General features: G+C 43.2%; 2 protein-coding genes across 2 annotated transcripts; both read right to left on the reverse strand.

Moving 5' to 3' along the window:
• Positions 1 to 1195: 1195 nt before the first annotated feature.
• kcnj2a (potassium inwardly rectifying channel subfamily J member 2a) lies at positions 1196 to 6093 on the reverse strand. Its single transcript, XM_059324475.1, has 2 exons — positions 5938 to 6093; positions 1196 to 4114 (listed from the first exon to the last, which is right to left on the reverse strand). The coding sequence occupies exon 2, from the start codon at positions 3893 to 3895 to the stop codon at positions 2612 to 2614; it is 1284 nt and encodes a 427-aa protein (XP_059180458.1). The 5' UTR covers positions 3896 to 4114; positions 5938 to 6093; the 3' UTR covers positions 1196 to 2611.
• A 4713-nt stretch (positions 6094 to 10806) lies between these two features.
• On the reverse strand, positions 10807 to 12318 carry kcnj16a (potassium inwardly rectifying channel subfamily J member 16a). The gene has a single exon (XM_059324476.1). It carries the CDS (start codon positions 12316 to 12318, stop codon positions 11041 to 11043), a length of 1278 nt encoding a protein of 425 aa, XP_059180459.1. The 3' UTR covers positions 10807 to 11040.
• Between the last annotated feature and the right edge of the window lie 396 nt (positions 12319 to 12714).

Below are 12714 nucleotides of genomic sequence, written 5' to 3' on the forward strand. Positions count from 1 at the left end.
ATTAAAAAACTAACATATAAACATAAATTAATATCAGAAAAGCATCAAATCTGGTTGTTTTATTATCTGCTAAATGTTACTACGACTGGATAGATTTATAACAAAACATCTGAGCAAAGAAAACGTTTCAATTACCAAAAAAAGATGAAAAAACAGGATTCATCTTACTGAGATTGTTGTATAAAGCTGCTGCACATGTGTGTGTGTGTGAAGAAAGTTAGAGTTTCTTTACAGTGCACTATATATTTGTGTTTTCTTTCCTTCTCCTGGAGATAAAAGTCTGACTGAATGAAACAAAGCTCTCATCTTCTTTATAACAAGAACTTTTACTTTCATATTTAGAGAACATTTTGCTGCTAATAAACATGCAGCAGTATTTTTAAAGTGTTGCTTTGCTCCTATTACTGTATATAGTGATAGTGGTGTACTGCAAAGTAATAACACCACTCCATAAAAATACTCAAATACAAGTCAAAGTCTTACATTCTTAATTAAAGTTGCGGAGAAACACAAAAAGCAGAAAACAGTTAAAGGTTAAAGTATTAAAGGGCTCCTGTCTGTTCATTTTTATTATTATGATGATACATTAACATGTTGACAGCATTTTACTTATTATATTTTTCATATAAAATCTATCTCAAATAAATAGTAATGGAAAAAAATCTTAGACCATCATTTTTCTTCAATTTCTTGTTAATTTTAACGCCTGGTACAACTAAATGTGCATTTGTTTGAAGAAATAGCTGATAAGAGTTTAATTTAAGAGCTGATATCTAGACATTGTCCATGGTTTTCTTGATAATGATTTTGGTTATTATGAAGAAAACCATGGAAATTGTATAGATATCAGCTCTTAAATCATACTCTTATCAGCTATTTTTGTTGTTATCATTATATTTGTCCAAACAAATGTACCTTTAGTTGTACCAGCCATTAAAATGAACAAGAAATTCAAGAAAACAAGGGTGGTCTAACAATTTTTTCCCATGACTGTATAGTGGTGCAAAAAGTACAATATTAATAAAATAATAAATATAATGTATATGAATCCCAGAGGTTTCTGACCTGTCTGGATGAGCTTTCTCAAAACTAGTTTTCTATGAAATGATGATGTATAAAAGCTGATTTGTTGTTGTGAAACTTGTTTAAAAAGTTGTGTTTGTCTGTGATCACGAGCCACACGGGAGGATTTAGATTGTCCACTGACATTTTATTGAAAAAAGAACAATATAATATCATATACAATAATAATAATAATAATATTAATACAAAAATCTGTACATTCCGTGGTTTTGCAGTACATTTGGAAGACTGATACAAAATAACTGCAGCAGGGAGGGAGAGAGGGAGGAGGGAGGTCTGTACACGGTCAGCCACTGTCTGTCAGGATATTCATCTGTGAGTTGATGCAGGAACGTTACACCGTTACACCGTCAGTTACAGTACATGTGACTCTGTTCTCCAGTAAAACACAGAGCTGATAGTCTGCAGGAGGCCAGAGGGACTAGAGCTGAAGGTGTTTCACTCAGAGATTTGATATTTTTGCAGGAAAACGTTTAAAACCTCCAGTCAGACATAGAGAGGAGATCTAGTTTCTGCCTTTACTTCATATTCTAGAACCTTTTTAAAGCAAGTTTGGCTTTTAAAAAATAACCTTTGTGACCTCAGACGTGAGAACAGTCCCAGGTTGATGAGACAGATGAAGTTTTGATGTAGTGGCTCGAGATAAAGATAAAAACATGAAACTGTACACACATTCTGTAAAAACAAACAAACCTCAGTAAAACTTCCTAAACTTCTCTGTACCAAATCTAAACAGGTGTTGTTTTTTAAGAAACACATAACTATGATAATAATACTCTTTGGTATTTTTTATCAACCGTAAAAAAAAAAAAGAAGCAACATGATAGCAGCACGTTTAAGAACATTCAGATTCTGGTATGAGCCGGTCTGTTTAAATAATACTCCCCTGCTCAGGCATGTTTCTATCAGTCTGACAGGACATGAACGTCTCAGATCAATAACTGCAAAGATCAGAAAACCAGCGCGGTCAAGTCACAGGAAATCCCTAAAGAGTCCTACTGGTGTTGCATACAGAAAGTTTCTATGAGACCAGCTCGTGAACAAATACTCTACGTGTACCTTCTTTGTTCCGGACGTCTACCTCTGTGTACTCTTTGGTTCTACGTGAAGGCACAAAGTTTAACTTCCACTATTCTCTAGCAGCACTTGAACATATTGTCACTATAAAAACCAGCTTTTCTGGAAGCGTCGTGTTCATGCCGGGCAGACAGACGGAGACATGCCTGCAGGTGTTCAAGTCTTTTGTCCTTCTGTCCGTCGTGCTGCAGACACTCAGCACATTCATGGGGACTTGATGGAGAATTGTTCCTGCAATATGCACGTCATGATTCGTAGTGCTGTGTTTTGTCATACTGTATGTAGTCAAAGTTCAAGCAGACTCTTACATACAAAGTCTAAACCTCGCCGCTTCCCACAGCAGTACCGTTCGGCTCGTCCTCTACCAGCGGCCCAGCTCGGCTCGCTGGGCCTGTTGGAGCAGAGAGGCGATTTTAGGAAATCCCTCGTGTGAGGTCTGAGGTGTGAACAGTCATATTTCTGATTCTCGTCTCAGAGGCCGGGGCTCCAGCGGCACCGTGGCCTGGTTGTGTTCGCTCTCTGAGATGTTGTCCGTCTGGGTGCCGTCGGGCCCCACGCTGCCCCCGTTCCCCTCGTCCGTGTCCTCTTTGTTCTCCAGCGCCATCTCGTTCTCGTAGCAGAAGGAGTTGGAGTTTGACAGGATGTATTTTTTCTCTGCGAGGTCTCTGGCGCTGCACAGCGGGGTGCTCGGCACCTCGTACGTCTTGTGGAAGCGGGAGTAGTCCACCTTGTAGTAGTTCTTCTCCTCGAACAGCACGGGCTCGAAGCGGTGGCCCCAGAGGATCTCGCCGGCCACGTAGGAGCTGCGGCACTGCGTGGTCATGGCAGTGGCCTCCACCATGCCCTCCAGGATCACCACGATCTCAAACTCGGAGCTCTCCAGGTCCTGCTTGCTCATGTCGTAGAAGGGGCTGGCCTCGTCGATCTCGTGGACGATGGTGATGGGGGAGACCAGGAAGATGCGGTCCACTCCGCTGTCGAAGCCGACGTCTATGTCCATCTGGTCGAGGGGGATGTACTCGCCCTCCGGCGTCGTCCGGGACTTCAGCAGCTGCGCCCGCACGTGAGCCTCCACCAGGTGGCTCTTTCTCAAGTTGCCAACGCGCCACATCAGGCACAGCTTGTTGTCCCTCATGGCCACCGTGGCGTTGTGGCTAAAGACCAAAGTCTCATTCCTCTTCTTGGGTTTGGCCATCTTTGCCATGACGGCGCCGATGATGAAGGCGTCGATGATGCAGCCCACGATGCTCTGGAACACCACCATGAAGACGGCGACGGGGCACTCGTCCGTCACGTATCTGTAGCCGTAGCCGATGGTCGTCTGAGTCTCGATGGAGAACAGGAAAGCGGCGGTGAAGCTGGTCACGTTGGAGACGCACTTCTGCCCGTTGTTCTCCAGGTCGCCGTGGAAGATGGCCACCAGCCAGAAGACGCAGCCGAAGAAGAGCCACGACAGCAGGAAGGCGAGGCAGAAGATGATGAACATCCACCGCCAGCGGATGTCCACGCACGTGGTGAAGATGTCCGCCAGGTACCGCTGGCCCTTCTCGCTCACGTTGATGAACTGCACGTTGCAGTGACCGTCTTTCTTCACAAACCTGCTCTGCGGCTGGTGCCTGGTGTGCACCTTGCTCTTGCCGTTACCGTATCCGTTGGGCACTGCCATGGTGGCAAGCTTCATACCGTCCTCCTCTGATGACACGATGCTGTAGCGGCTGGCTCGCACGCTTCCCATCACCTCAGTCTGGGAGGGCTGGGCTGCTTCTGCTTTGGAAAACAGTCTGAGTTTCTGGAAGAAGCGTTGGAGAAACAGTTTTGAAACACTTTCGGGGACCAACTCGGAGAGGAAATGGTGACGAAAGGAGGCGGGCTGAAGGGACGCCTCTTCAGCCTCACTGGCAACAAGTGGTCACTCCTCTTTCATCAGCTGACTGGACCGCATCAAGCTCATCTGCTGCAAGAGAACACAGGCAGAAAACCTCTGTTAGTATAAAAGCATCAAACTTTTAATGACGTCAGAGAATAAATACTTTTGAGCAATTACTTGTAGAACACGACATGTCAGAAGTGATCACTTGGTGGCTGTGCAGGCAGACGTGCGTGCAGCCTGAGAAAAACCATCAAAAACTGGATACTCTGAGTCGACACGGCTCGTCTCTCTGTGCCAACAATATTTCATCCAGTTATGACCAACAACAACAGTGAGATTTAACCCTCCTCCAACATCTGAGAGAGTTCATCCTGTAATTGCTCTCAGGTCCTGCTGTCGGTCATTTACAAAGTCCACTTGTTGTTCTTGGCTGACTCCATCCCTTCTTGCAGGATTGTGGGTTACAGCGTTTCTGCAGAATCCCATGAACTGATAATGGATCCAGTTAAACACAAAAACTGAGAAATTCTAGATGTGCAGATCGTTTTCCTCCTTATTATATCATGAATAATAGAGTGCAAGAAAGTGAAAATGCACTTAAAGTTATTTAAGTTGAAGTAAAACAACACTGCCTGGATTTTGAAAGATTATTTCTTGCAAACTTGTGATTATTGCTCAGTTGTGCTTTATTATTAGTGCACATACTCACATTTATTCCTTATTTTGCATGTGCAACTTTGCATTTCCAAATGATCGGCATGTAACATGATCACAAAGCAGTTTGTTATCATCAGGCACAGAGTTTGTGTATGACATCAGCCTCACAGGTCTATAGTGTACCTGACTACCTGAGGTGTTATTTAAAGCAGCTTTAGGGGACGGTGTGAGCTTGGTGCTGCAGCAGAGATGCACAGCTTGTTGACTCTCAGAGACTCCTCGGGGACTTTCTCCTCTCTCCCTGTGAGGATTCTCCTCCACCACTTTAACACCACTCATTAGTTTGGCTGTCCTAGCAACAACGTGTGACTCGACCTGCTGCCGGCTTCTAATTTCTCTCTGAGGCATGGAGACCAGGAGAGGGCTAGAAAGCTCTTCAAGACTGGAGGGCCAGTGTCACATACACACACACACACACACACACACACACACACACACAAACAGAAGTAACTGAGTCATACTGAAGATTCACAACTGAAACTCATCAAACTGGCTGATGCAATTTGTCTGTGAGGTTTTTTTCTCAAATCTTCACAAAACAACTTTAAAAATACATATAAAAAGCACCTCATGCATACACAGTGCTGCTCATTACTGAAGATGCTGTGTTGCTAAGCAGTGTTTTCTGTTTTTTGTGTGTGGCTCATTTATGTAATGTCAACAAACAGTGCAGCAATTTTACTTCAGAGGGATTATTTGCAGTAAAATATGTATTTTGGTTTTAAAATGAGCAGGAAAACTGACAGGGTAGTGGGGGGAAAATCCTGAAATAAAAAAAACAATAAAAATATAAAAAAAGTGTATTATTATATTGTTATAGAGTGTTATATATTGGAACTCTTTCTAACTTCAGTCTGCTGTTTTAAACTCTATTATTAACAGTATGAGGCTGTTAGCAGCGACATGCCAGCGACAAATGTTAACAGGTGCGGGGGGAGAGGAACCCACTTCTGATGCAATCACACACACACACACACACACACACACACTGAGACACACTTGCACGTTTCATTCCGAACTCCTGATATGAGGAAAAACTCGCTCCAGCAGGGAGAGAGGAGAAACTTTTTGCGCCTCCTGAACAGAAACCATCAGCAGACAGATGTAACAGTTGTGACCTGCGCAGCGTCGCATCATGTTAAAGCAGAAGCGGAGCAGCTGTGAGAGAGTAAATGTGGAGTTTCCTCTACCTGTTGCTCATGTGCGGACCGGTTCAGCTTCAGCTCGGTGAAATATAATCCAGACGCTTTTTTACGCTCCGCGCCGTTTCCTTGTTGTTTGTTTTGGCCGAAACAAGATCACACAAGTGTGAAAGTTCCCCTCACATCTCCGGAGGACCGGTCTCGATAATGTGCTCCGTGATGAGTTCCCCCAAAGCGTTTTAAACCAACAGGCACCGGCTGGCCCGCCCCCCGCTCGGGGGGGAGGAGCGCAGCGCGGCGCGGCGCGGAGCGGGCCTGTTCCTCCGTCTCTGCCTCCAGAACACAACATGGAAGTCATTTGACACTAATTGAGCGATGCCACTTTAACCTCAATCAGGGGTTAAATAGAAATGAGAGGAGGGAGGCCGAGGAGTTAAAAAAGTGACACATAAACATCAATAAATATCAGAAAAAGATTAAATCTGGCTTTTTATTATCTGCTTATTAGGGTTGTCAAAAGTATAGATACTCAAAAAAGTATCGATACTAAAACGTTGTATCCGGATACAATACTCATTTTCAAAAGTATCGAACTGTTTTTGATTATAAATATTTAACCTGTGGTTACATGTTGCATTTTTCTTGTTAATAGAAATATTTCTGTAAAATTTTGGGGTCTTTGTTTTTATCCTTGTGGTATCGAAAATGGTATTGAGTATCGAATATCGAGTTGAAAATTTTAGTATCGTGATAACCCTACTGCTTATATGTTCCTACTGCTGAATAGAAAATCTGAGCAAAGAAAACGTTTAAATTACAAAAGAACAAACTTTCAAGGTTTTTGCTTACTCAGAATAAGCAACTAAATAAAAATAAATCCATGAACTCAAAAGAAAAAAAACCTCAAAAGAAAAAAATGCAGGCACTCTGGATTGACAAAAAAAAGCCCTTTATTTTACATGGGTTACATCTAAAAACACCAACGCGTGTCGGCTTGCGCCTTCCTCAGGGTGTATACATGAAAAATAAATCCATGTTTGAGAGCTGAAACACTATCTGAGGCATTAAGTGTGTGACTCGCTCCCACCTGCTGCTGACAGCCTCGACCCTCGTTTCTGTGATATCCGTTGTTTTTATAGATCTTATTTTTTAATGTGGGTATGGAAAATGTGTTCTGTTGGAAAGAATGACTCACTCAATAAAGGCCTACATGCCTGTATTATGATATGACTGTCTTTCTCCACTGAGCTATCGAGTTCTCTGGATGTTTAGACTATGCATCTGTTGCCCTATAATTTTAGGTCAGGCTGCAGCCGTGTTGTCTTAGAGCCTCCGACTCCATCGCTCTTCCTGCTTACTAATTCATGATAAACATTAACCCGCAGCGACATGTTTTCCCAAAAGACTTTTGAACTTTTTGTTGCTTTTATTTCAGCGTGAGTCTTTATTTTTAGCCGTGTGTTATTTATAGCAGCACGTATATTTAGCCTGAACCACCTGTGGCAGGGAGCTGTGTGCGATGTGTGTGTTTGCTTTCCATGCCCAATTTCCAGCAATAAAGAGAGCGACGCATGCAGCAGCAGCCAGTGCTGCGTGTGGACCACAAGGTGGAGGGCTGGACACACATACACACACACAAACACACACACACACACACATGCACAAACACACACTGGATGAATCTGAACTTTTCATGCAGCTTATGTCACTGCAGCATCTGGAGGATGAAGATGAAATATGTAAACTGTTATGTAATAAGAGTAAAAATATCATCAAATGTTTTCCTAGAAATTAGCAGAAATTTAGCCGATTATTAGACTAATAAATCAGTGAAATCATTGCATGCATCATCAGTTCCAACACTCGGGGACAATCAGTCCTCTGTTGTTGTTTGTCATCAGAAGCTCACAGACACTGAAACACTCTGTGTCGTTTCTCCATCACAACAGTAACAAATTATCAATATTCGATAGTGCAGGTTTGGTTTGTGAAGTTGTGGGACTGAATCTGTCCGAGACAAGAAGATTTACTGATTATTTTTCAGTGCTATTCTACAGAACAGACTGTTTATGAGCTGCTTTCTTGAACACAAAAGGTGAGAAATTAGTCCCAGCATTTTATCTTTAAACAGTTAAGTTCAGAATGTAACTCGTGTTGATACTAACATGCACATAATATAGCTTTGATACATTTTGTGTCATTTTTTCTGTCAGATGAAAAAGCAGCGGCACAATAAAAGCAGTTTACTCTACAGGGCAGATTATTGACGGACAGATGTTAGATTGATGCTGATTGATGGAGCTCAGTGTTTATCTGCTACCTCACATTAAAAGTGTTCCACTAGTGAAGCTGCAGAATGGGGCTTTTATTCTGAAGGAAAAGCAATGCATTCATCTCAGAGGAGATAAAGACTTTTTTAATGGTGCTTCTTATCTTTTTATGTCTAATGGATTTTATTTTCTACACAAATATTTGCAAAACTTGCTTCACTTTTCCAAAAATAATGTCATGCATAGAATGTAAATACTCAATAATTGCTTATTTGTATTTTATTCTATATCTTTCTGCTCATCTTGCAGCCTGGCCACCAGTATCTTAGTTTTTATTAAGTCAACTGCACAAAAAAATGGGGATATATTTTCTAACATTTGGTCAGCAGATCAGTGTGAATACTACAGGGAGTGATGATGAAAGAAATGATAAAACAGCCTCAGTGGGCTGCAGGTGATTCAGCACCTTGTAATTCACTGTGGAACACCATATCACAGGTTAGTTTGGGGTCACCTGATCTGGAAGTTATCACATTATCTAATGAGAGTTTAACATCCCAGAAGTCTGGGTGAGTAACGGCCTGCTCCACCTACTAGTAGGTACAGTTGGTTGTTATCAGCCCAGTCAAAGGACGGTTGTTGTTGTTGGCACACTTTGTTCTGTTTAGGCTACAGAAGTACTTCTCTTAAGTTAGGAAGTAAAAGTTATTGCCTGGGCGTTATGAAAGACAGGTTAAAAAGTAGAATAAATGCACGAAAGTTAAGTATTTCCAAGGACAGCGTTAATACTGAAAGCGACTGATACGTTAGAAATGTAAAAACCAAATTGTTAACTTTTGGTTCCATGCGGGACACGGACACAAGGTTTCTTTGACTGATACACTTGCCTCAACAGCAACTTTATCCTTCGTCCTCTGTCTTTCTTGGCATCACTCATTATTTGTACGGCCGGTAGAGGGCGCCACCATCAGCTCACTGAATCAGCTTATAACTGCCTACTAGAAAGTAGAGTAGGCCCTTATTCTGTTATACTTATAGGATGGTAACAGCTGATTAACAGCCTTTCAGTGGTCTGACAACGGCTGAACCTTCTGCTGGGGCAAAATGAGGTCTGTGTGTCTCTAATGGGGTCAGAAGCCAGTTAAATGCTGCTGATTGGACGGATGGAAACAAGGGCATCAGAGTAAACCAACAATGTCATGATCTGACTGAACCACATCAGGAGCTTCAGATTGATCTGTTCTGGACTGATGATAAAAAGATGTTTTTAACTGGATTACTCAGAGACGCAGCATGTTTTCAGGCGGCGTCTGGTCACTTTTGTCTGTCTGGTTACTGGACATCAAAGCGACTTCCCTGATCAGAGCTTTTGTTCTCCGACTGGAACCTTTAAGCCTCTCAGACAGAAACGTGATGATCAGAAACCAGACCTTTAAACATCACTTTATTAACGTTGATGTTTTTTAAAAAACTGCTTTATGATACAACATAATTAAGTTTATTACAATAGATCCTCAGAGATGCTCAAGGATTTAGAATATTATTTTTCATTTACAAACATCTCAGACATTAACAGGCTTCAATGCAAATATCTTCACTTCATTTTGTGTGAGAAAGTTGAAACATTAACCTGTTTAGAATTACTTGACTTCCTGGTACGATATTGTCTAAACAAATGGGATTCCACCACCACAAACATAAAGAAAACTCAACATTTTACATGTTTTTCATATAAACTCTGATGACTTTTTGCTCCCGTCACTTCTGTTTATTTACAATCCACAGAGACTTAGAGACTCTGACGTGTGGATGCATGCTCTACCCTTTTACAAATCCATTCATCTCATCAGAAGGTCCCTTTAGTAGCTGTTCCAGAGCTTAATGATTGTAATGCATGATCTTCCTCACCAGACTGTTCAGTAGTCATTTTAAGGGCTTCAATCTTGATTTTTAGGTCAACATCGATACAAAGTTGATCTTGGAAACAGCGGATGATGAAACAATCACAACACAAGGTCCATATACTGAACAAATTCATGTCTTTCATTGTTTGTTTACGCAAATCTAAATTAGGGCTGTCCCTGACAACAATTTGGGACTTAATTTGGGGTTAACTCCACTGACTGAATGTGTTTCAAGTGACTAAAACTCGTTGCTTGTTCCCTAAATAAACAAAGTTCTCCTGACCAGTGAAAGAGCAGCAGGTGGCGCTCTTATGGCCCATTTGTTGATGTCTTAACTGTGCTGATGAAACAGCTCCCCCAGTGGCCAACTACAGTACTGCGTCACAGAAAGCATTTTCTCCATGAAAGTTTAAGTGTTAAAGTGTCCCAGTAAGGACAACGGACACAGCCAATCATTGTATTATAAACATCATCTCTTTGTTTTATACATTTAGTGAATTTTGTTGGTCCAGACTTGCATATCTTAACAACAGCTAGTTTCTAGAAACAACTAGGTTCTAGAAACTACTTTTCCAGTGTCTGCAAAAGCTATTTTTATGCCATATAATTTCAAGTCTAGAGGTGGAGCTCCTCCATCTTCAGCATGAGCTGGTGGGGCTTTTCGATGTAGCCTTGGTAGACATTCACCATGATCTGCACAGCGCTGATTATGTGAAAGACGGAGGCAGCATCAGTCATTGGTCGGCTACTTGTTGGGAACACGCTTGTCAGCTGAGCAATGAATGGACGCCATCTTTCAAGTCTACAAGGGTTCAGTCTTTGATACTCAAAAGACTTATCACATGCTTAAAACAACAGAAGCCAGAACTCTGAACATTGTTACAGTCAATCAGATTCAGTAGCTTCTTCTAAATTATCCGTTCTGTCGAAGAAGTGGCTGCTGAACCCAAAGTGTCAATGACGTCATGGCTCTGCCTCTATATCTCTGTGTTAGTCAGGTCATTGGGCAGAGTCAACATGTCTTGATGTTGAGGGTCTGCTTGAGGTGTAGAAACAGTCGGTTCGGGGCGACTGACGTTCACGAGTTCCACAGTCACCGTTGGGGGTTTCAGGAGTTTTTCACTGTGATTTTGCTGCTGTATCCTCGGGGATGGGCGTGGGGAAAATCTGGGTGAGAGTCGGGGAGAAGATCGAGGGGAGTGTCGCGGGGAGTGACGTGGGGAGGGGCGCAGCAGCTTCTTGTGCTCGTACTCCTCGGCGCTGACCTCGGGCACCAGCACCTTGGCAGTGTGGTTGAACAAGGTATAGTCCACCCTGTAGTTCCTCCTGCTGACCCGGATCATCTCCTGGAACAGGTGACCCCACAGGATCTCCGCCGGAGTGTACGAGGTTCGGGTTTGATGCAGCATCCCCGTGGAGTCGTCCGTGTAGGTGAAAGACACCACCAGCTCGAAGTCAGACTGCCGCAGATCGACCAGACTCATCTTGTACAGCGGGCTGCCCGGTTCGATCCGGTGGAAGACGGTGGTCGGCGTGGCCAGGATGATCTCTTTCTGCTGGATGACCAGATCTTCGTACGACACGTCCCGTTTCCCTGTGGCGTGTACGGTGGTGTGGACGAGCTGAGCCCCAGCCGTCCCTTCCACCAGGTGGTGCCTGCGGAAGTCCCCAACTCTCCAAGAAAGACACAAGAAACCGTCGCGCAGGTTGATGACGGCGCTGTTGCTGAAGCCCACCGTCTGCGCCCGCTTCCTGGCCGAAGCCATTTTGGCGACGACGATTCCGATGACGAAGGTGTCGATGAAGCAGCTGATGACGTCTTGCACAGTGACGACGATTATGGCGATCATGCAGTTCTCGGACATTCCTCTGAAGCCGTAACCGATGGTTGTCTGAGTCTCCAGAGAGAAGAGGAAGGCGGCCGTGAAGCTGCGCACCTCGTACATGCAGGGCTTCTCTGTGGCTTCTCTGGTGTCACCGTTGGCGAGCGCAATGACCCAGTACAAGATGCCGAAGATCAGCCAGGACAGGATGTAGGACAGGGCGAAGATCAGAAACATCACCCTCCATCTGATCTCCACCAGTGTGGTAAAGATGTCGGTCACAAACAGCATCCACTCTTCGGGAACGTGTCGGAACACGACGTTACATGTTCCCTCTTTGCGTACGTAGCGGTACTTCTTGGGTTGAGGTCCATTCTCCGTCTTCACTGTGATGTCGTCAGCGGGGCTCACTGAGGTGTATTCTTTATGCATCTTGCTGAGTCTGCAGGGAAGAAAGCAAAGAATGTTCATTAGCATCATATATATATAATATACGTGAAGGATTATATGTGCACACTGCTGTCTGCCACAGTGTTCTGTACCAGTAGGGGGCGCCAGAGTGGAAAATATTTAAATTCTATACATTGTTTCATCCAAGTATTGACTGAAAAAAGTCAGTTTTGGGGAGCTCCTGTGAGATCTACAGAGTCTAAAGAGTTTTTTCTGTTTCTTTGACAAGTCAAAGTTACATATTTCCATCGTCCCATAAATGCTTAGTAAACCTGGACTCACTGTCAGTCCATCTGTCCAAGTTTTCTTCATTTGTTGTTGTTTATTGGTAACAACCTCAAGTTTGTATTATGTTCACAAGGCTAATAAATGAAAATA

The sequence above is a fragment of the Centropristis striata genome, chromosome 21, assembly GCF_030273125.1.
Source record: "Centropristis striata isolate RG_2023a ecotype Rhode Island chromosome 21, C.striata_1.0, whole genome shotgun sequence".
In the NCBI taxonomy this organism is placed as follows: Eukaryota; Metazoa; Chordata; class Actinopteri; order Perciformes; family Serranidae; genus Centropristis; species Centropristis striata.

Coding starts and splice junctions, on each gene's coding strand:
- kcnj2a (XM_059324475.1), bottom strand. CDS start 3,895: ATGGGAAGCGTGCGAGCCAGCCGCTACAGCATCGTGTCATCAGAGGAG.
- kcnj16a (XM_059324476.1), bottom strand. CDS start 12,318: ATGCATAAAGAATACACCTCAGTGAGCCCCGCTGACGACATCACAGTG.